The 24221-nt window shown below is 38.7% G+C and overlaps 3 protein-coding genes across 4 annotated transcripts; 1 reads left to right on the top strand and 2 right to left on the bottom strand.

Annotated features, from left to right (window-relative positions):
* Positions 1-2995: 2995 nt before the first annotated feature.
* LOC140305150 (perforin-1-like) lies at positions 2996-12026 on the bottom strand. The gene is made up of 9 exons (XM_072383909.1): positions 11766-12026; positions 11618-11697; positions 10092-10137; positions 9315-9457; positions 9067-9205; positions 8888-8968; positions 5175-5671; positions 4969-5062; positions 2996-3505 (listed from the first exon to the last, which is right to left on the bottom strand). The coding sequence occupies exons 1-9, from the start codon at positions 12024-12026 to the stop codon at positions 3296-3298; spliced, it is 1551 nt and encodes a 516-aa protein (XP_072240010.1). The 3' UTR covers positions 2996-3295.
* Positions 12027-15206: 3180 nt separating this feature from the next.
* pin1 (peptidylprolyl cis/trans isomerase, NIMA-interacting 1) lies at positions 15207-19965 on the bottom strand. Its single transcript, XM_072384739.1, has 5 exons — positions 19798-19965; positions 18579-18661; positions 17482-17590; positions 17290-17400; positions 15207-16046 (listed from the first exon to the last, which is right to left on the bottom strand). Exons 1-5 carry the CDS (start codon positions 19853-19855, stop codon positions 15937-15939), a joined length of 471 nt encoding a protein of 156 aa, XP_072240840.1. The 5' UTR covers positions 19856-19965; the 3' UTR covers positions 15207-15936.
* Positions 19966-20075: 110 nt separating this feature from the next.
* Positions 20076-22876, top strand: ubl5 (ubiquitin like 5). Of its 2 annotated transcripts, none has more exons than XM_072384737.1 (5): positions 20076-20166; positions 20492-20556; positions 21646-21729; positions 21823-21860; positions 22563-22876. In XM_072384737.1, the coding sequence occupies exons 2-5, from the start codon at positions 20501-20503 to the stop codon at positions 22604-22606; spliced, it is 222 nt and encodes a 73-aa protein (XP_072240838.1). In that variant the 5' UTR covers positions 20076-20166; positions 20492-20500; the 3' UTR covers positions 22607-22876. The 2 variants fall into 2 exon arrangements, with proteins under 2 accessions (XP_072240838.1, XP_072240839.1); XM_072384738.1 differs by having other exon boundaries at positions 20079-20170.
* The last annotated feature ends 1345 nt before the right edge of the window (positions 22877-24221 follow it).

Here is a 24221-nt window from a genome sequence, read left to right as displayed (position 1 = left end):
AGGAAATAAGTAAACACCATTTAAAAGTATGTTGTGACAACAGCATGTATGTTTATGAGTATCTGCTTTCTTAATCTACCGATCAGAGCAACATCAGGATGATAGATAGAATTATGCGTGAGAATCCATCTAGTTAAGCAACTTAAAAGTGAAGAACAAAAGAAACCTGGTGTTAAAGTTATCTCAAGGATAATAATGATAATAATAATAATAAGTACAAGCTAAGTGCAAGGTGGATATTAGGTGTGGCGTTAATGAGCAAAATACTTTGCAGGAACAGATTCATATAGCTCACAGGTACATGAGTGTTTCAACTATATGCTGCTTATGCTTACAGCCTGCTCATCAACTATTAGGAGGGAACAATCAAATTACACTGAGACAGCTCTGATCAAGGTGACAAACAATATTCGCCTGAACACAGATGCAGGCAAAGTCTCAGTCTTAGATGTGCTGGACCCGAGTGCTGCCTTTGACACAGTTGACCGTGCGATTTTATTACAGAGTAGTGTTGTCATGATACCAACATTTTGGTATCGACACAAAGCGCCATCGTATAGGGGGGAAAGGTGATAACAATTCTAAGGGCCCACAGCCCCAGTAGCCTCAATAACAAAATTATTATGTATACACTGAACTAATATATATTCATATTGTAGTGTCTGATGTTTACCACCTGTGCAAAGTTGCCTTGGGAAAATTATAAGAAGTCTGGTAATTGCCAGCTGTGTAAGGGAGGCATGGGTATAAATCAGGATATTTTGAGAATAACATACTCCCCAGTAAGTTTGTCCAAGGATAGGCTCAAAATTACGCACACATCTTGTCCGGGCTTTGTGCTTAGTGATGGAAACATGCAACATCTTCAAGGTCACAAAGAACAGGCAGATTCTACTTAACGCAGATCGTACTCTCAGTAAGGCCGAGATTTTGGGGAATCCGGGCTTGACACATCTCTCCATACTTATGCATCAAATCTGTAATTCTGATACGGACCTGGTTGACAATAAAGGTTTCTATGTTCAACCAAGTCTGTGTCAGCAGAGTTATTTCTGCATCATCTACACACAGGCTGTTAGAAGGCGACCCTCCCCAATACACCACAAAATGAATGCATCCAAATTAAAACAAAGCCACAAGTCACACAATATTCTAATTTTAATTATTTCAACAACCCCCTTCTTAAAAAATAGTTTGGTCCACACCGCAGTTTGTTCTTCTTCAACGGAATTAAGTGGGAGCGAGCAAACTCCAGCAGGGTTAGGATGGCCCCCAAAAAGCACAAGTCCGGACACCAAAAAAAGAGTTGAGAAGGAGGCCGGAGTAGGAGCAGCTGAGCAGGGGCCCAGGACATCAAAAACTTTTGGGGCGGTGGCAGAAACAATTAGCCTACTTGTTCATTCATTTTATGTCTGTAACATTATCTTTGAGGGGCGCAGGCTGAAGCCTACGTTAGCTGTCATCTGGCCGCGTTACACGCTGGAAAATTCGCCAGTTCATTAAAAAAAAAAGAAGTTGCCAGTTTATTGTAGAGCAACTGTTCCTAGAGTAGGCTACTACAATGACTGTGTGTTTCACACAGTGCTCCAACTCAGAGGCTGCATTGAATTGTATTTCAAGTTCAAGTTCTATTCAAACGAAGCTCTACGTTATCATGATGTGTTCAATGTGGTTTTGTAAAAAGTGTTATTAGTGGGACATTTGACTAGCCTAAATACAAAAAAAGTTAAATGTTCAAAGATTTGGTCATGCTCAAACATGCCAGGAAAAGTTAAAGGAGTCCAGGCTGAAATAAGGAAAATAAATCCACTTGCTACATATTCACCATGTGCCTCACATACTCTAAATATTGTTGGAGTACATACTGCAGAGTCATGTACCGACGTTTCAACATTTTTTGGGTGTTTGAATCGCTTGTACAATATCTTCAGTACCAGCCCAGAGAGATGGGCCATTGTCAAAGAAAAGACTGGCTGCTCCCTTCACCGCATGTCTGATCCCCGTTGGAGTGTTGGAGCATAGCGGCTGTTAAACTAGTTGCAAATCACTTACCATCACTCCTAGAATCCCTGGATAGCATCCTTGCTAGATGCAGCTTGACTGATGAAGTCAAATCAGAGGTCACTGGTCTCAGGAGTTGTTCTACATCTTTTAAAGCCATTGTTCTCCTGACTGTCTGGAAAAAATACTGCAGTCCATTGAAGACAGAAACATAATTCTGCAGTCAGGACAAATTACACTAGATGTAGGAGCAGTCAATATAGATGCATTAAAGGAAGAAATGCAGGTCTTTTGCAACTCATGGGATGACTTCCTTGCAGAGGCTTCCTTCATTGCAGAAGATATGGATGTTCCCACTGGATTTCCAGTCAGCCATAAGTGAAAGAGAAAACATTTTGCAAATGAGAGTCAGACGTCAGAAGAAGAGGGAAACCAACAGGAGACAGAATCAAATCTGTTTAAAAACAGTGTTTCCTATGTGGCTTTAGATAACAGCATCTGTGCCTTGAACACCCGCTTTCAATCCATTGCAAATATCTGTGAGGAATTTGCTGCAAAATCAAGGATTTAAAAGATGATCAGACTCACTCAGTGACTCAGTGACCTGTGACTGTTGCAGGTGGAGAAAGGGCGTTTAACAAACTGAAACTAGTTAAAAACTATCTCAGATCCACAACAACCCAAGAGAGGCTACAGTCTTTCTAAACTTTCAATTGAAAGTCAGCTAAGCTGGCAGTTGGACTTCAAATACCTCATCAGCAAATTTGTTAACAAAAAGGCAGGGCGTTGGGCTTTCTGATGAGACTTACAGTGAACAAACAAGCCAGTTTAAACTTTAACTGAAAATAAATTAGGCGTGTTGTTGTATTCCATGTGCTCCTTATTTATTTTTATTTTTATTCTTTTTTTTTTCCAGAGCTATTTTTGTGTTTTTTGTATTTTTGTATCTCCCCCTCAAAAAACTGATGATTTGTGTCTCAAGGTTCAAGGCATCTTTATTATCCCCGTGGGGTAATTTGGTCTGCAGCAAGCAGTCATTCAGTCAGAAACAACAAAGACAAAGCAAAACAAAATAAAATAGCAGCAAAGGGACAATGATGAATAAAAACAAAGTAAAGCTACTTGTTTAGCAGAGCAATGGCAGCGGGGACAAGAGAATGTTTGTATCGAATATAAAATCTCAAGCTCAGCACTCTTATATCATCAATTATGTGACTTCTTATCATGTCAACACCTCCTATATCATCATCACAATATCTGACTAAAGAGAAACATGTCACTCCGCCATATGTCATTATGGAGATGGTTTATAACGCTCGCACTTGTCCCCAGTCAGATGTGGGTCACAGGTCAGAGTGTACCGGACTTCAAAGCCACCGTTTTTTGCCGGGCAGGTGAAACTGTGTGTCCCCTGGTACACAGACCTCACACACTCTCCCAGGAGATCATCCTGCCAAACGTCCTCATCCCAAACTTGAACATACACGTTATGGCCTGTGTCCACCTTCATGAGAAAAAATAATTAAAGTAAGACTTACTGCGGTGTTATCCTTCCACTGTTGAGTTGGTGTGTGTGTGGATAATCAAGTGTAAAATAAACAATGGACCCAATTAATGTATTTTCGCACATTTCTTAAACATCTACTTCAACATGGTCTTCTCTTCTAACTTTTAGCATCCATCACTATCTTATTTACTTTATTTTATATATATACATATATAAATATATGTCTCAATATTAACATGAAGAACAGTTGCCGTAGAAACCCATTGTACTGTGTGTTAGTCAATTTCAGTCCATTTGTCTGTGCTGCTAAAGCAAAGTCACTTACTGCAGAAAGTTCTGATCATTAACAGGAGGCCTTGCAGAGTTGTAGGACATTTTTGAACTTCTGAAGCTCCACCGAGATAACAAATGGACACATTTACATTTTCATCATTGCAGATATGATAATATATGTTCATAGACACACTTAAAAGGGAATCACTGGACATACATTAACTGTGTGCTTTTCATTGTGTGAACTGGCTGATACCTCTGTATGAATATTTAAGGAAATAAATATCAAACTGTCTTAAATATAGATCACTCTGCCATTTCACAGGCAACTTTAATAAGAATATCTGGTCTGATCATTGGACCGAGAAAGACAAGTTTTCTGTTTGTTTAGTTGATTGATTTAATTAGCCATGTATGCTATTGTCATTTATGTACATTTTTATGAATGCAGGATATCAGATTAGTTAGTCTAATTAGTTATTTCGACTATATTCGAAACTTATATTATAAACATACATATGCAAGCATGCATCCTTTCAAGATCGAATAATTAAAAGTCCCATGGCATGCATTTCCATGTTTTCTGGTTTATATGCAGTATTGAAATTATATATCATCAACATAAACATCATCCAAAGCTCAAAAAGAAGTATATGTATACAGAAACATCCAGCTGTTATCCTTGTTGTTACAATTCACTTTGATAACTGTGGTCCAATTTTGACTCAAACATGTTTGTCTGGATCTTGTGTGTTGTCAAGCTTAGAAATGTAGTTTTTTTTTCTCAAAGTTTTTTCTTGTTTATTTGTTGTTGTATCTTTCCAGGCAGCAACTGTAGTTTCATGACTCACCGTCATCCTCTTCCCTGCCCTCTTGACAAACCTCCAGGAATTCCACTTATCAGAAGATAGTTTAGCTTGTTCTCCTCTTTCTCAAGAGGAGGCCTCACACAAGAGAAAGCTCTTCCTCATTCTAAATTCTTGACAAACTATTACTGTTAGAAAGTGTGCAAATCTAATCTACAGGTACTGAAGAGTAAGAATTAAATTACCCTAAATAAATTATCTTCATTAATAAGTAACAGCGGCCCATCCTTAATGTTTCACACACAGATGGTGACATAATACAATGCACATCATCCACAAGGTAAATCGGTGAGTTGATCTGCAATGAGAAGGTTTACTGACCTTTCCCAAATTATAATAAGAGTTCCACCAGGGATCGTTAGACCGGATCATATGAGTCCTGTGATGGATGGGACCATACCACATCTTGGCATAGCTGTGAACAGGAAAAATCAAAGAGTAACACATATCAATTATTTGTGCTGATATAGCCAAAAGACCTATGTCATTGATTCTTCAACTCAATCCCTGACCATTCTTCAACTTACCTCTCAGTTTCGCCAGTTAAATCACCTTTGAGATTCCAACCTCGAAGTATAGTTACCACCAATGTCCCCCTCAAGGTAGTCATGGGACAGCAGTCGAATTCAAGGTTAGGAATATACCCACTACACTGTGGATCTTTGGATGAGCCCCTCACAGCGTTTTCCTCCAAGTACTGCTCAATGGCAGCCTTCATCCCTACCTTCTGGGGCTTTTTTGGCATGACTTTATACAGTGGACGGAGGGAGTATGACACAATATCAGGTTGATCCTTCAGAGTAGTCAGCCACTTCATGTAGCCCTCAGAGTCATTATGGGTCATGGAAAACTCCCCTGACCAGCCCTTGCCCCCTGAGACCTCTGTGTAATGTTGGTGAAGACCAGAGCTGTAACTGGTGGAGTCATCATGGTTTTGCAGAATCTTGCTACAAGAGCTTTGGACACTGGATAGTTTCAACTTCCCCAGGCCAACAGAAACACCCAGCGATAAACAGGAGTGGACCTGGATGATTAGAAATGTAATGAGATGCAATTACTAAATACAGTTGCAGAAAATGTTTTAACACCCACTGACAAAAATCTGTGACTGTTCTACCAGAAAGCACCATCAACAATTATTTGTTCAAGCATGATTATGACCTGTTTTTACATGTGCAAAAAAATATGCAACCTCTATTGTTCAGGTGATGAACTGCATGTCAAATACCATCTCCAGCCAACATAATGGTGTACAACATAACATTTATGTTGTACAAACCAAACCTGCTGCAGAGGCTAAGCCAATACTTGAAGCCCTTGAGGTGCTTCACTTGGGTTTAAAATGATTGACAACTTTTACCATTGGCCGATGAAGAGAGTCCAAGACAATTGATTGCTTTCAATGAGTATATTTATTCCACTGCAATTGTAATCCAATACTTGGCTAACTACATTTCATCAAGCTAGCTTTTCAGCGTTTTTCAACGTTCTTCAGCGGTCAAAACTGTTTTATCTTCTGGGCGAAACAACCCTGACTCTACCCTGGCAAAGATTTGTTCCTATTTATGGTGTAGCGCTAATTGACTCAAATAATTCAAATACATACATTACAACGGAGCCAAATACAAAAACTTTAGTAACCATACATGCACATCACATAATCCATCTTCGTCTATACTTAATGCAAAAAAACAAAGTTTAGTCTTTCAACAGTGCTAGTTTTAGTCAGTAGCTTAAAGGGGAAGTTTGTTTTTTTAAACCTGGACCTCATTTCTGGCATAAAATATGTTAATCTACTCATCTACTCTCGAGTGATCTAAATAGTGTCGCCAACTTTCACTAAATTGTTATCGATGAGTAGATTAATGTATTTTATTCCAGAAATAAGGTCCAGATTAAAAAAAAAAGAACTTCCCCTTTAACAGAATGTTCCAGGCTCCCTTTGTCAGGAAAAACCTGACTTTGCCAAGAGTCCAGGAACCACATGGAGATGAGGCATCCATAATTACAACAACATCACCAACGACAAGACTCCTCTTCCTCTGGTTCCAGTTCTGTCTGTCTTGCAACAGTGGAAGGTCCAGTTCTGTCAGTCCAGAACATAGACTGGCTGAGCTCAAGTTCAAGTTGTGATTTCAACTAGACATCCACTCTGACAGCTAAGGCAGTAGCTGTCAGTTCAAGTCGAGGGATGGTTACAGACTTTAGAGGGGTTACTCTACCCATCAAGAAAGCTACATGAACTTAATTTCTGCTATTCATCAGCCTGATGTAAGTTACAGTACCATAACCATCCTGGCTTGCATCTGCAAAGTGATGAAGTTGGCTTTGTGTGGGCTCACCAAAGTCTTTTGGCTTTCAACACCGATCTAGCTTAAATGATACCAACAGATCGATAACTTGCAACCACCTCTCCCACTGATTTAAGACATCTGGTGGTACAACATTGTCCAAACCACAGTTTTTCCTGCAGAGTTCTTGCTGCAATATCTTGACAGACAAAGTGACAGGTGCAACAATACATAAGGGGTCATACACTGAATGAGTTGTGGACAACATGTCTAGTTGGAGATTGATGTTTGACCTCCATCTTGAACTTAAAGGTGTCCGACTCCACACACCAAAGTAGACCTAGAGCTCTCTCTACAAGAAGATCGTCTCTGTCCAGGTTGAGTTATTTCAAATCTTTTCCCCTTTGGTTCTCTGAGATGGTTTGCAGGACTGCCCAACTGTTACTGACCCACTTCTCCAAAATGAAACCACCCTTCTCACAGAGATTTTGGAGATCTTGGATTACTTTGATTGCTTCCTCTTCAGAATCCACACTCAAACAATCATCCAAATGAAAGTTTCTTTTCACAGCTTGAACAATCTTTGCAGGAAAATTAGACTTCTTGTTGTCTTCAGTCTTTCTGAGCGCATAACTGGCGCAACTGGGAGATGAAACTGCTCCAAACAAGTGCGGTTATTCCCTGAGCTCTTTGCTGAAGTCTCCTTCTGACAACCATAGAAAGCGAAGGATGCCTCTGTCCTGCTATGGCACCTTCACTTGATAAAACATGGCCTGTATGTCACCCAGGCCACAGGCTGCTGTCTAAATATAGTGAGGAGGACTCCAAGCAGCGAGCTTGTAAGATTTGGACCATGCAGTAATTCATTAATTAATGATGTGCCTTGACATGTGGCACCACCATCAAACACAACTCAAATAGAACCCTTTTTGGGATGATAAACCTTTCCACTTTTTCCCTGCAATTGCTCCTGAGGTGCAGGTTCAGCATACCCCTTTTCAATGATCTCTTTGACGTATGTTGAATACTCCTTATGGAGCTGTGGATTTTTCGAAAACTTCCTCTTCAATCCACGCAATCTTTGCTTTGCCACTGCAAAATTATTTGGAAGATCAACATCAGCTTTCTTAAATGGCAACTTCAAACAGCACCTCTCATCCTGCACTGTCGCAGAGAATTCCATGATTTCCATGAATCTTATGTCTTCTCTGGACATCTCTGTGTCCACTAACGTCTTCTCATTGAAAAATCAGGAGCCACATCTGATATTCAAAATTAATGATGCACATGAAGCAGGAAAAGGCTTAAAGTGGTACACTGTTCAACTGAGTTGCAACATATGCACAAATATGATCTTTGTGGAGTAGTTGTTCAAAGAAATTCTTGCATCTTAGCCACTAAATTCATCGTCAGAAGTTTCAAATGTGAACCTGTGTTTGCCTGATGCAGTTTTGAAACCAACCAGTCAAAAAGACAATTTTAGTCCACAATGAGAGATGGCTTGTTAGGAGGAAAAATGAGCAGATTTAAAAGATAACATGTTTCCATATAATGGACTGACTTTTGCTTACTGAGCTTTTCTTTGTAAATTTAAAACACTTAAAGATTAAAAAATTCAAAGAAATATATCCATTATACTGTCTTACATATTTTATCTTTTTTCTACCCTTTTACATAGCTACTCACAAAAAAACTATTTAAATCAGTTGGCTCCATGCCAGTTTTATGCTTGGAGCAATGCATTTGATGGTGAACTGAAAAGTTAGCTCTCTCAATGTGTGCAATGTAGATGGAGACAAGTGGGGAGTCTCCTCCACCATTCTTCACAAACATCACTTCTTGATATAGTTTAAGGCAGCATAATAACAAGTGTTTTTTGTTGTTTATACATGGCATTATATGTACAAATTTTGCAGTGTCTTCATGTGAGGCTTGAGTGCTCCATGTACCTTGCTTGAGGAGAGACCGTTCAGTGAGGACAAACACGTCCGTGCAGCTGTCACTCGCCTCAGTCGCCCACCAAGGTGAACCTAAAATGAAGTTCAATGTTTTTGAAACAAAACAAACAATCAAACAAAAAAAAAGAAGCAGAAATAAGAAGTAAAAAAAGATGAGTATGATTTTTAACTGTTCGGATGTAGTGTGTGCCATAGGTATTTATGAGCTCGCTGTACTGATCACTGGTGGAAGAGTTGTAGTAACTTGGCAGCTTGGTCACATCCTTAATGAACTCTGAGCTGAGGGGTGATCTGCTTGTAACGCGGTATCTGGACACAAAAAAGTACATTAGCAAATGGTCTTCATGGACATGAGCTTTACAGAATTAACTGAAAAATTCAAAGTTTATGTGACAATTCAGGGGTATTCACAGCCTACCTATAATGGCTGCAGGTGATACTGTGTGTGCTGAAGGAATAGCGATCTTCTCTGGTCCTTTGTGAAGCAAAGTTGTAAACACTGGAGCGTGTTCCTATCACGTCCAGGTTGGAAGACACAAATTTACTTAAATCCAGGCCAAACTGATGAAATACAGGAAAAAGAAAAGCTTGAGAGCTGTTCGATGTTCAACACCAGTAGGTAAGATTTGTTCACTGTCCTGAGCACAGGATGTAGAGCTGTAATGACTTGGCAGCTTGGCTTAAAGCTTATAGAACTCAGAGATGAGGGCCATCTTATAGATATGCCATAATAATTACCAGAGCAATATTTGCTACAGACCAGTAGCTTTCTCCATGCATCCCCCTCACGAACAATGCTGTTCGAGTTGAACTTAAGACAGATTCAAACCATAATAGTAAGATGCACCCTGAAGCAGTAAAAACTTTTCTGAGCCCTTTTTTTTTTCTTCAATTCAACAGTCACAACTTTTTGGACAAATGCTGAAGGCGTCAAATTAAATGAATAAAAAAATATCTATGCTTAAAGTTTTGTAATGATCTGTTGGCATTAGATTTAATTATTTTTCTATTTACATTTAATTGTTCTATTTTCTTACCATACAAACAGTTTTTGGACACAGGATTGTAAATCGGCTTTATAAAGCTACTGAATAACAAACAGATAATAAACAGAATCACCTATTTAATCTTGCTTTTTTATTGCAGCACCATTTGTCTGAGAGCAGCATTCAAACTATAAAAGAAGAATGCTTACCTTCCAGTTATTACTGTCCTCTGCAGTGTATGCATGAATCAGTGAGCTGTGGATGCAATTTAAACGAAAGAATCATTAGTAAATTGCACTTTTGATTACATTACAACATCTGTCAGATTATTTCTGTTTATGAATGACAGTGAAATCAGAATGTAACTGTTAGATATTCTGCTGTAGTAATCCTGGGATAAGGAAAATGGTAGATTCAATAATCAAATTTAACATAACTGCTGGATGTGTGGTGGAAGAAAATGCCTGTTATGCATGAGGCAGACATGAATCTGGTAGATAATATTTAGATGCCCATCTATAAAGTGACTGGAAGGTTAATTTTGTGGAGCTAAAGGATACTGAGCTGGTCATCTTGAGATAACCAGAATACTGCATTTTCTAAATAAATCATATTTTGGACTGTGGTGTGCACACTGAGGATTACCAGAAACCTACACACCAACAATGTTTTTTGATTCATATCACCCACTGGAACACAAAACGACACACAAGCAAAACGATTCAGGAAAGTCTACAAAGTTTTGGATATCCCAACTGGGCCTCTGTCAAATCATCTGAGAAATCTGCACCAAACAGCACAAATACAGAAGATAACACAAGCTAACGTATTGTAATTCCATAAGCATCAGGAATGTCTGAGAAGGATCTTCTCCAAACATGTCATTCAAGAGTGTTTTAAACCCAATATCATCCTCAGAAAGTGACTGGTTCATCCAAAGAACAAAACACCCAAACACAAGCCGAGTGGCGGTCGACCTTTGTATAGGAGAGACCAAACAGCTTTACAAGCGCACAGCCCAGCACAGCACAGCCCAGCACAGCCCAGCACAGCCCAGCACAGCCCAGCACAGCCCAGCACAGCCCAGCACAGCCCAGCCCAGCACAGCCCAGCCCAGCCCAGCACAAGAGAGCCAGCTCTTCAGGTCAAGAATCAGCAGTTCACTAACAGCTTAAGGAGAAGGGACACTCTTCTGAGGACAGCAACTTACACATTATAGACAGAAAACAGATGGTTTGAGAGAGGAGTCAAAGAAACCATCTATTTTAAACTGTGAAAGCCATCTTTGAACAACGGAGGTGGTATCAGGTACCTACCCAGTTCTTACAATTCAGCCTAGACTCTCCTCCCCAGGTGTTTTCACAACCATTCACTGGTTGAATCTTATGTCCAGAATATGCCTGTTAAGGCAGGTAAACAACTCATAGGTGAAAATGACTTAAACTACTTAAACTCTCCACCAACTAATTAAAACTGAAGATGCCTTTTGGATGAGAGAACCAAGAAAACAAAAAGTTCATTTGTCCTTATTCAGACTCTTGAAAGAATCAGAATAAATTATTATTTTTTGTATGGCAAAATAATGTATCTTTCAGTCCTCACTTTGATGCCAGATTTAGTCATGAAACTGTGTGAGAAAATCCCAGAACACATTTGTGTCCTTTGAGATTTTTTGATAAAAATCCTCAGTGGGATTTAACTCTTCCACTGATTATAATAATGTTCGTTACCATACCTGACAGTGGAGTGTGAGCTGCTGGAGATATCAGCACTACATTGGCTGATTGCACGCCAATCCACCACAGACACTGGCAGCTGAAAATAAAGAACAACAGCATTAACATGTACACAAAACATAGCTATTACAGTGTTTTCCCTCTTACTTTCTGCATTCTTTTTCCTTGTAGACGGTTGGAGCAGAGCGTACAGGTGCTGTTTGGGGTGAGGTAGGTTTTCACATCAACCACATAAGCTCCTTTTCGCTGTAGTGTGACCACATCAAAGCCCTCTCCCACCAAATTGTGGCCTGGTACAAAGGGAGCGGACTCACACTCGCTGTGATATCCAACTCGACAGGAGAGAACCAGGGACAGACAGAGAAGGAGACTCAGGAGGAGAGGGGCTGGAACTGAATGGGAGACCATGGCTGGAACTTTTGACAAAATATTAGTGTTACACTAATATAAGCTGTTGAAAATGCAAACGTACCAAGTAATGTGTCCACCTCCAACTATCTTTGCTGACATTTTAGTGTTGAATTTTTTTACTAGTTGTATATTTAAAATTGTTTGAAGGATATTTTGAAAATGACATATTTATTCACAGTTATGCTGAGATTTCAGATAAATGCACATATCAGCACATATTTAGCTATCATATTAGGATACCCAAAATTAAAGTGTGGCAAATGATAAAACATGGTGTTTCATGTACAAACATTAATGGATCAGATTTAACAGTGCATTTGAAATCTGACAGTTACTTCTACAGGTTTAAACAACTTTTCTGTGACATTTGAGTCAGTGAATCTGCTGCTGAATACAAAAATCACACTTCAGCCCTGCCTGATCCTCCTTTAATAGATTATTATATATCAAGTTTGTAGCAACACACACTTTCAAGAAATCAGAACAATTATACTTTGAGGAAAAAAAAATAATATGTCATCAAAATGTGTAATTTAAAATTAAAGTAGAATGTTAAACCTCTCAAATGGTTTTTATATTTGTAGTTTTACTCTTAGGTTATAATGTGGTAAAATTAGATACATGAACATAGTTTGCATGCAAACTAATTCCACTCAGGTGCATCTGTTTGGTACAGTGCAGTCAACATACAGGCAGACAAAAAACTATCAGTACAAAGAGCAAAGAGCCTCTGTTATTAGAGAAGAAACAGATCAGACTAAAAACATCTATAAACTTCTGATATCAACAATTCCAAACAATCATGATTGTCTGCAAAGCTATGAATAACAAAAAATCTGATTATTTCAAATTCTTGTCCACTGATAAAGCCTAATGTACCAAAGTAGTGTTTTTATCTATTTTAAAAATAAACCTTCTTGTTCATTTAAAAATATGTTAATTCTGTCTTCTAGTTACATTTTAAGAGTTTGTACCTGTTCCAAATGCTGAAAAAGTTTCCGCTGCAGCACCACTTCCAAAAGTTTGAATCAAACTGAGTTGTGTGAATATCCAGCCAGACTTTATAAGAGAAAGAAGAAAGTGAAGCACAGTTTATGAGGATATAAGCGATAAGGATGATGTAAATAGACCAACAAAGGCTTATTGTGTCCAGGTAAATGGCCTTGGAACAAGTTAAAGTGCAATAATATTTCCCAAGTTGATAACGCATGGTAAGTTTATCTATGGAGACGTGAGCATCCATCACACAATTATCTTATATAATGCAGATGCAATCTACTGAGAAATTATTCTATCAAATGTATTAAATGTTTAACTAGGATAAAAATGGAAAGACTGAAGAAATTACATGTGATCGGGTTGAATATTTGTTTGTTTGACCACACTGACCTAGAAAAGTGGGTCTCATGTTTCACCGTGTCATCCGTTGCATGTCATTTTACAACATATAGGGATGTATCAAAGTAAAAACATGTCAGCTGTTTGGCTCGCCAACCTGCACCACATTAAGCGTCAGTTTAGTTTATTTAGATTGTTTAGGATGACATTTGTATAATTTCTCATGATGCAGTAACACGGTTATCCAGGTTAAAAATCAAATAAGTAAACAGCATTTAAAAGTGTATCATGACAACAGCACACATGAATCATTGCTTTCTTACTCTACTGATTAGAGCAACATCAGGATGAAAGACAGAATTTTGCATATGGATCTATCTGCAGCCTGCAAGACTCTAAGTTAAAATGAATCATATTGTACTTTGTAGATAAACATGCTGTAGGGAAGATAAAGGCTGAGGTGAGAATCAGTATCATGACATTACAGCAGTGCGCCAGCAGTTTAACCTGCTTAAGTAGTTAATGTCTTTGGCTCAAAGGAAAGTTGTTGTGGTTGAGTGCTATAGCCTTTGAGAAGTGCATGTACATTTAATTTGAGTCTTTAAAATGTTTTAACCAAAGCAACTTAAAAGGGAAGAACAACAGAAACCTGGTGTAAACACAAAGTATTAAAGTTATCTCAAGTACCAGCAAAGGTTAATAAGTACAAGCTAAGTGGAAGGTGGATATTAGAGGTGTGGCATTAATGAGCGAAACACCTGCCTAAACAATGTTCTGGGAGCTTCCCGATGCAACTTTCTCATATTTATCAGTTTAAAAATAAATACTTTGCGGGAACAGATTCAGACATCTTACATTTACATGAGTGTTTCAACTATATGCTGCTTATGCGTGCAGCCTGCTTTACAACAATTAGGAGGGAACAATTCATTTTTTTCTCCACAAAATTTGATTAGATTAGATTTCCCTTCAGTGTCCCACAATAGGAGAATTCACATTGCTACGACAGCAAGAAAGATCCTGAGCTCAAAGATAAGATAAAGAAAAACTATAGAAACACACAACAGCAGATAGTATTAGCAATTGCAGCAGTTGTACATGGACTAGTGAACTGTACGGATGCTAAAGTGCCCTCTTGGGAGCTTTGCTTTTCTACTCCTGATTTACTTAAAAAAGCATCAGCTATGTTGATCTAGGAAATTGGGGTGTACACTTTGGACAGCTGGCATTGCAAAGTTGTAAGCAAATTAATTATCCTTAATAATGTAAACTATTATTTGCCCAAGTGCAGATAAAACCTTTAAACACTGGAGGAAAGTTCACAAACTACTCTGCAATAATAATTATAGAATTTCATTAAAATAGCACCACCTTTACCAACATAAGAAATGTTGCACTTAATAGTTTGTTTATACAGGCCATTGCCCACTTACTAATAGTATATGTGAAGCGCACACTGTGCATGACCGAGGATCTGTAGTGTTACAGTAGGAGCAGCCATCTTCTTCAATGAGCAGAGAGCCTCTCCTCATCTTGAAGGAGCGTAATGGCCAGATGACAGCAGAAGTGCTCCATTTTTACAAGCTGAAGTCACAGAGCTAGATGTGATATGGAATAGATGCCTACATGTACTTTGAGCCTGTAAAATGTTAAACATCGACATCATTTACAGCTCTCAAGTAGACTCTACCAACAGTCAACAAGCATCAACAGCTATTTCCAGTCACCAAGTCTGAGGGGAAACTGCATCTCAGAGTTCTGTGGGAAAGTTGGATGTGATCATCAGAATAAGAATTAAAAAAAAAAAAGAGGAACTATACAGAAGAAGTCTCACAAAAGAATATTACAAAAAAAGATTTTATTTATTCCTCAATGACAGCAGTGTTAACAGTTCATCTGATTATTGATCTTTTTAAAAGCTGTTGAGCTTATTATTAAACCTGCAAGCTTTCATTAGTGCTATCTTGGCATAACCAGGGAGTCAAAGTCTTTTCAAAGTCAACTATGAGAACAAAGAACTCTTAAGTTTGTGAATATTTGCAATAAGCCAATGGTAGAATCTGAATGCAGAGAGCTGCGTTTTCTCCGTCTGAAAAGATGTGCAACGTCTCGAACATCTTTTAAACATGTTAAGTATGCATTTTTTATTTATTTTAAAACAATGGTGTGGATAATGGAACTGCTTTGGCACACATGCAGTCGTAATGGAAATGTTACAGGAAAACATACAGTTAACGGTCCGTTTTTGAGACGCACATACTTTTAGAAATGTGTTGCTAAACTCTGCTTATGCGTTTCCAGGGGGCGGCCACTTCAGCAGGCACAACTCTTTATTAACGGCATCGCCCAGGTTAATAAAAGCTTGAGGTTTTCAGGAATAATCTGGAAAACTAAGTGAGTTTCAGAGTAAATTAACTATCCATACTTGTTCGATAGTGCTTGGAACAAATGCTCCCAACCTAAAATATTGCAATACAGGCTCCGTGTGTTATGAGATAAACTGCAGACCTGGTTGGGTTGGACTATGTATGTGTAAATAGGGGGAGGTACAGTGTGTGGCGTCTTGCTTTCAGCCAGTACGTAAGATGATGTGGACTCCAGAGTCAGTAAACACAGGGCCGCTCATGTCTCCCACTTTGAGAGCAAAGGAGGCGTCTTCAAAAGGCTTCTGCATTTGGCCTAAAAGACAAACAGATACACTATGTTAAAGCAATGCAAAGATGTTCAACATTCAAATACTTTATTATGCTTTCATTTATCACGCAAGACTGGTTTCTGTCTGCATAAATTCATTTAATTGATGGCGGTTGTGATTTCAGCCGTTTTCCTTTTTCAGTGAAATGCTTTCTTCTTATTATTTTCTCTCTTAGCTATTTAGCTTTAAGCTTCAAGTCAGGTTTTTAATCTGGATGCGTTCGCTAACGTCTTGTAAACTGGAGGCTTTAGAACGGAATTTTTTGTCATTTTTCAAGAACGCTGATAAACATGAGGGCAAAGTCAGTAAATGACTAATAAAAGTCGAAAGGTTAGCCTCTTAAATGGTTGTTCTTTTATGATTTTAACATATTCAAGGGGCTGATAAGTAAAGAAAAAGAAAAATGTAGTGGACAGTTTTACGTTTTCTAAAAAAAGAAAAAGGCTTTTTTCTTTATTTTTTAAAAAGGCCTTTATTCTGAAATGTTTAAGAACTAATAAAGTCTCTTTTTTGTGGTGTTGTCTGTTATTAATCTTATTTTTCAATGCATGAAAGCAAGAGAAGTGTCCATTATGCGATTATGTCTCACAACAGCGTTTCTCCTACGGTTTCACAGATCTGGTGGGTAGCCAGGCGACGGGGAAACCTTGCCAATCCAAATTTAAATGTGAAAGATGACACCAAATGGAAGCCCTCTGGCAAAAAGATGTGTACTCTCAGCCAAAAGCTGTCAAACTAAGTTAATTACTGCGCTCTGGTAGAAAAAGGCTGAAAAGTAAAGGAAAGGCTTTGACCAGAGAGTGGGAGTTACAGGGAAAGCAAACCAGCTGGAGGGGAATCAAGGAACGGACGATGATTCTAACAACAAAGCAGTAAATCCAAAAAAATATAAAACAATGTGTTCTGGTTGTTTCTTCTTTGCATTCTAGAGCACAAATAAACCTCTAAAAAACTCAGAAGTTTATTCATTCTGTCCACTGTGGCCTCACTGCTGTTTGACAGAGAGCAGTGTCCTCATACTCTTTTTTTAAACTGAAGACTGATTTAGAAAAATCTGCGATAAAAAGCACCAATTACTCAGCCATAGTGACAGTCCATACATCTACAGTTTAATTCAGGATCTGAAGGAGAGGTCGAGCAAAAACCTTTTTTAAAAAGCTCTAAACCTGAACTACTGAAGCTGGTGGAACAGAAAGCAGCCTCGATGTGATGACATGAGGGGAATACCTCTGCCGAAAAGTCCAAGATCTCCACCATTCTTAGCTGAGCTGCAGTCACTGAACTGAGAGGCTAAGGACTCAAACTTCTCCTGTCCAGATTTGATCTCTTCTATGTACTCTGCACAGAAAAGAGAAGACAGGAAACATTGATCAGCCTTTGCAGAACAGCATCCCCTCTTCTCTGCTCTGCCTTACTTACTCTGAATGAGATCCAGGGCTTCATCTTTAGTTCGTGTAATGTTTTGTTCCCGCCAGGAAGAGGGACGACGTGACTGATTATGTTTCACCAGGAGGTGAGAGCAGCGTACCTGAGGACAGCGAGGGAAGAAAAGATGACACACGCCATTTTGATCGATTATAGATCAGTAATACTCCATGCATCAGTCGACCTTCAATGGAAACAGGTTGGCTTTCAATAGGCACTTTTATACAAACAGGCGGGTAATTAGAAAGTTATGAACCCGTGACCCATTTAAGATTTACTGAAATAACTGCAGATCTCTTGCTTCATAGAAAGAGAGTTATTTAATGTTATGACACTTACAGTAAGCCACCTACACCGCAGAGTTCCTCTGAAGTAACATATAAAGAGTTATAGATATTACCTAAAATGACATACACACTGTTAATACCATCAGTAACATCTGTGCTAAAGCATCTGTATTAGTCAACACAAGTAAAATTCAAAATAGATCTAAAATATTCATGAGTGCTAACAAAATAGAGCCATTTGTAAAGTGTGAAAATTCACTGCACAGCTTTCATTCCGGTAGACACATCCTGCCCAGCTGTGGGCTTAGCACTCTAACCAAAATAACTCCCGGTTCTCCAGACTAAAAGTACAACAGGTGAGACATTAAGCAGCTTTACCTAAAAAACATATTGTGTTGGACCTTTAAAATGCACATCAACATGTCAGTCCAACTGAAATCATAAGAAATTGAGTTTCTCAAACTGGGATGACAGTAAAAGGCATTTAGGGATGAAATCATTCCCACGTGCATTAGCTCAACCAGAATCACGCACGTCTTAACTTTTTAAACCTCATTTATCATATTTCTAAAATCGCTGGAAAAACATCACAAAAATGTGTGTGCCATCACAGCTCAGTAGCTGTGATGCAAACCACCAGGTGTCGCTGTTCTACAGACTGTTTTTCTTTTTAATTCCTCCTCCTCCAGTCATTTATTTCATTCACACATCACTAACTGACTTCTTGCTTGGCTAAAGTAGCGCTCTGTACTTCTAGCTTATTGTCAATATTATAGATGCACTGAAGCGCAACACAAACGCAACCTTATCTGGCTCTCCACGGCCATCTCCCACCGGACGTTCCCACTGGCTGGCATTGGTGATGTGGTTAAAGTAGTAAACCTTTCCTGCAGAGGCAAAAAAAAAAAGAAAGAAAAAAAAAAGTAAACATACAACTTACTTTATGGCGCTAATAATGCTGATTACAAAACACACATAATGTCACTTTAAGTCACGATGGTCTCTGGTTGAGGATATGCTGATTCGATATTAAACATCTGTATTATTGCTGTTACATTACATCACAGCATGCCATTTCACAGCTGTGATTGAGCCCAAATGAACATGGTTCATTAGTAAACATTATGATGTAAAATTCAGGCTGTCTGTAACGTGTAGCATTTATTCCATCATGGCGGTTTGCTGACTTGACAACTGGTCTCATGATCTGGGACAGATTATGGAATAACAGGCATCCATGTATGAAAATGACCCCCAAAGATGAGAAAGACAGTCAGACTGAAATAAACAGTGGTTGGTTTATGACTTTCTGTGGCAAAAGCTTATTGGTCTGCATGTGTCTAATGAGCAACTAAAGTTTCAGTCTCACACAGTGCAAACAATCACAATATGTACACACTAACCCAAGGTTGGAGTGTCATTTTATTTAAGTCATGGTTAATACAAAAGCTAATCCAAAAAAAAAAAAAAAGAGAGAGCCGGTGGTTTACTTTTTTCTCCTCTCTATGATAGAATATAATTTTAACCATTACACATATTATCCATTTTGTGACGCTGATTGGAGTGACTTTGAGGCGTAGAGATGAATCTTTAGAGATAAGCTGTGGCAGCACAATGTGACGTTACACTGACTGGAAGAGGATTCAATCAGATCCTTAAAACTTTTTGAGATCCCGACAAAAAAGTGCAGAATCTCTGTCGAGCGTCGCGCAGTTTGCAGGTAAGACGGTTGGGCGGGGTGACGTCATACAGGGCCCTGTAGCATCCAGGTTGAATGAATCAGCTTCTCTTGAAGCGACACAACTGTTAACAAAACACTACCAATGACAAAACGCACCCCGAACTCCGACCTACGCAGCTATAGATTCGGTATACATTATTCAAACTTAAACCCCCCACCCCCTTGCCTCGTTTCAGCATCACCACGATGCTCATGCTGCTAGCTAATAAGCTAAGCTTCTCACAAATATCACTTACATTGCTCTTTAGTGCATTTCGCCTCTCATGACCCATGTTTCATTACCTGAACTACGGCTCATTCTTTTCTCCCATCCAGCTGGTAAATTCTCCTCATCTGCCATATTTTTTTTCCCGTAGCAACGTTTTCAAATTTAATTTCAACGTTGCAGCGATGCGACAAACAGAGAGCAAACTAAGCGGACGACAGTTTGCAGATTGTTTCCGGCATAAGTTGTTTTCCGAGTCTGACCCGCCTCAAACGGGATTCCCTGTCCTGTCATAGGTTGATAAATACTGACGCTTAAGGCTACACCGATTTGATTGGTTTAGGGGCCAACACACGCGCACAACTAATATACGGCAAGCAGGACCGAGAGAGCGTTCCAGAAAATAGCAAGAGAGGAATATTTGCTCTTCTTCTGTAACTTTTCGTGTATGTATGGTATCTTTAATGCAGGTTTCGAAAATATGGCATAATAATCAACATTTTAAATATATAACGACAGTTTATGTGCGTGATTATTAGATAGTGATTTGTTTATGAGCGTGTTTTGAGCTCTTAAGCTAACATTAGCTAAACAAAACCTGGCAAATTGATGTTAAACTCCCCATTTGTGGTGATACACAGTTTATTAGACGGTCATATTAGTTGTTAGCTTCATCTTTTTTTCACAGGCAAAATTATCCTACGTGGGGTAATAGTTAAATAAAGTCGACACTATCAAAAGTTGGGCTAACTCTATCTCGTCTCCTGACAGAAACCGAAGATGATCGAGGTGGTTTGCAACGATCGCCTGGGCAAAAAAGTCCGAGTCAAGTGCAAGTATCCTTCACCGTAACTCTAGAAATGATGGTGAATGTTGTGTCCTACATTACCGGAATCACAGCATTGAGAGGGTGGATAGCTTGAGTTGAGGACCCAATGTCTGTAGTTAGGATGTTTAGCTTTTCAGAAGCTAACAGCTCATTCTGTTTGATTTCAATCCAAGCTAATCCTCATTCAAAACCATCCCTCAGGTAATGGTTATTTATTCTTACAACTTGTTTTATATCGTGAGTACTATCGTAAGATAAAGGCACTTTTTATCTTGGTGCCCTATAAAGATCAGCATATCTTCATATTGGAGAAGCTGGGAATTAACATTATTTTTTTAATTTGACTTTTTTTTGTGCAATGCAGATTCATTTTAAATCCAACCTGAACTCAGCTTCAGATAAAATGGCTAACTTTCCTTGTGGTGCAAGTAAACAAATGCTAATATGTCAGTGATTTATCAGTCTAGTAATCTGTCAGTGCGTTTGGGCCTACATTGTATTAGATTTAAGCTTTTGTACGTCTGGTGGTTTGAACCAATTCAATTTGAGTTAGGAGAGTGTGAGGAAATAACATCAATACAAACGAGCACAAGTTAAACTTTGAAACTATTAAACTATAAATTTTTTTCCATATATTCTTTACCGTTTAATTCCTCCATCTTCTAACCTGTTTTCACAGTAAAATGAAAGCATCAAGAAAGCAAACATTAAACATTTAAAATTGGTTACCGAACATGTTTTCCTGAATATATTCTTAGTCCAAGAATTGCAGTTGCAGTCTCTGCTTGATCTATGCTGCAGTAAAAATCCAAGATCTTCTGATACCATTTTATTCTGGAATGCAATATCTTTACATACATTCTTTTAATATAGAATGATTGTGCACAGCTATCAGGATCAATGTATCCAAGATAAACACATTGTGTTCTCCTTTGAGCTGGATGAGAGAATCGGGAGAGGTTTAGGAAACTCACCCTAAAACCTGTATAATTTAAATCATGTTTAAGGGAGGAGAGATCTGTTGGCTCTTTGTGCATATCTGCATGCTTGTATTTTTTTTCTACGCCATCACACAGACCTTAACCTGCATCCTCAGCTCAGAGGATACCATTGGAGATCTGAAGAAGCTCATTGCTGCACAGACAGGAACGCGACACGATAAGATTGTATTGAAGAAATGGTAAGATGCTAATCTTTTCACATTTGACAGCAGTTAATTGCTTGCGTTACTCTCCTCTGTTAACAGATAAATGTTCTTCACACGTTTCCACAGGTATACCATATTCAAGGACCACGTGTCTCTCGGTGACTGTATCCTTTTAAACCATCTTTCCTGCTGGTTTCTACCCTCAATCTAACAGTCTTTACACATTCACAGAGGTCTATTTACACCTCATACATCGGTGACTCGTTGTTTAGTTTGTCCCTCTCTTCTTGTCCCCTTTTTCAGAATTTAAGTATAACAATTAGAGATTGTTAATTAAACAAAGATGCTGTAAAATTTTGATTTAGTTGTACAGTGATAGAAAATTTGAGTGTGGGTAATGACTTACAAATTTTGTGGTACTGAAACAAAAACATTTCTGAAACATTGTAGAAGGACAAAACATACTAGACGTTAGTTTATTGTTCTTCATTAGCTTGAAACGGACGCCATGGCAAAGGCTTCTTAAGTGACCTATGCTGTTGTGAACATTTATACCTGTTCAAGTTTATAGTTGTTTCAAGGTTTCTGTGTCTCTGCTTCACACAGTGGCCTCTAACTGTGGTTTTATTAGTGTGTGGAGAGCTGATGAACATTGAACTACATTCACTTAAAACTACTGCAACAGGGTGAAGAGGGAAAGTAATGCAGGAGACAGGCCAGCAGAGAGATGGCAGTGTTTCTCTGCTTGTCCTCTGGTTTCTCTGCAGTCTGGGCTTTTCTTCTAATGCTTTTCACATGTTCTATGGAAGTAAATTTCTATCATTTACAATCGCAGCAGACCTGTTGATCTTAACTAGACTCCTCAGATGAAATCCATGATGGGATGAACCTGGAATTATACTACCAGTAGACAGAAGGTGGACCAAAAGTCAAAGATACTCAGATAGATCTCTCTACAAACACACACACCAGATGGAATCTGTTGCTGGAAACCACCGTGATCAGACGGTCCAACTGAAAGAGACGAAGGATGCCATCTATAGAGCAGAAAACACCTGCTTTAGTTTTAGCTGTTGATTTTTTTATTTTTTTTGCCCACAAACTATTATGTGAAAGATATGTTGTTGCTCTGCAGTTATTTTGTTTTGATATTTTGGAAATAAATCTGAGAAACCCACAAGATTGATTTATGTTCATTTCTGACCTTACCTGAAGTTCTTCTTACATCTCCAAATGATGCATTTTAGTTTGTTGTTATTACACCACTGTCTCTGATACAGCGTTTTTTTTCTTTTAACGTCAGGTTGTTCATACTACACTTTAATGCTCATTAACCCCATTAATTTAACTGAGAAAATAAATCTTTTCTTCCGCCCATTACGTGGATCTGACAGTCTTTACCTCTCCTCACTTCAGATTGATAACTCACTCATTAAACAGACTGTTGTGAGCATCATCAATATGCAGCAGTAAAACCCTTCTTATTAGTCGTGCATCAGTATTGATAATCTATGAGGGGGATGTAACTGTTTAAAAGCTTTTATTCAACACATATTAGTACAAAACTACAAATTTCAGTACTGAAGCTTTTTCAATTTTTGTGCTGAACCTTTTCTTTTGAGAAAAAATAATCAAATGGCATCGAGTGATATCTTAAGCACATTTTTGCCGGCTTTTTAAAAAAAGCTGTGACAAAAGTCCCAGCCTTCAAGTTCCAACTGCTTGGGTTTATAATCCCACAAAGCCAACGGTAATAAACAGATTTGGTGTTGAAAGAAGTACTCTGTCCTGCACAGAGAAGCTGATTCATCTGCCCAACGTCTATCAGAATCAGACTGAAGTGTCTGAGGGCTCTAAATTTTGTGTTGGTGTCGTTTGTCAGGAGCAGGTCTCAGGCAAGCTTTAATTTGACCCTGTGTTAGCTGCACCAGAATGAGGTTTTTGTGGATTTCTTGTCTGCTGATTGGAAGCATCACCTGCATTCCTCCACAAGACGGTTCCTCACGTGTGTGGTATGGCCAAGAGACATCTGAGCTAACATATCAGAAGCTTATTGGACAGTCCAGTAGCTCTGGAGCACAGCAGCATGGTGCTCAGGGAGGTCAGTCTGGAGCTCCTGGTGGCAATTACCACTCCGTTATATGGATCTCAAGGAATCTAAATATCTTCCGAAGGACGCCGACTCTCACCAAACTGTTCTCGGTGAGTAGATAAATGTATTTCATGCCAGAAATAAGGTCTAGGTTTAAAAATACCGGAGTTCCCCTTTAAAAGCGCAAAAGCTGCGGTTTTCATGTTTGTCTTTGTTTAACTGGGGAGCCGGCCTCAGCTGTAAATGATGAATGATAATTTTTGTCGCAGCTAAACTGACTTTTCCTGTGAAATTTCATTGTTTTTTCTTCATCGTATATAAGATAAAACTTTGGAAACTTCTCCTTAATTGTCCATGAATTAAATAATTGAATGCCGTTACACAAGGACATACTCTTATTCGTAAAGTGTAGATGTAAAGTTAAAGAAACCTG

The sequence above is a fragment of the Leuresthes tenuis genome, unplaced genomic scaffold (genome assembly GCF_036924035.1).
Source record: "Leuresthes tenuis unplaced genomic scaffold, fLeuTen1.0.hap1 SCAF_4, whole genome shotgun sequence".
Classification (NCBI taxonomy): domain Eukaryota; kingdom Metazoa; phylum Chordata; class Actinopteri; order Atheriniformes; family Atherinopsidae; genus Leuresthes; species Leuresthes tenuis.
The sequence above is the reverse complement of the archived record's forward strand: the minus strand, read 5'-3'. Positions and strand labels throughout refer to the sequence as shown.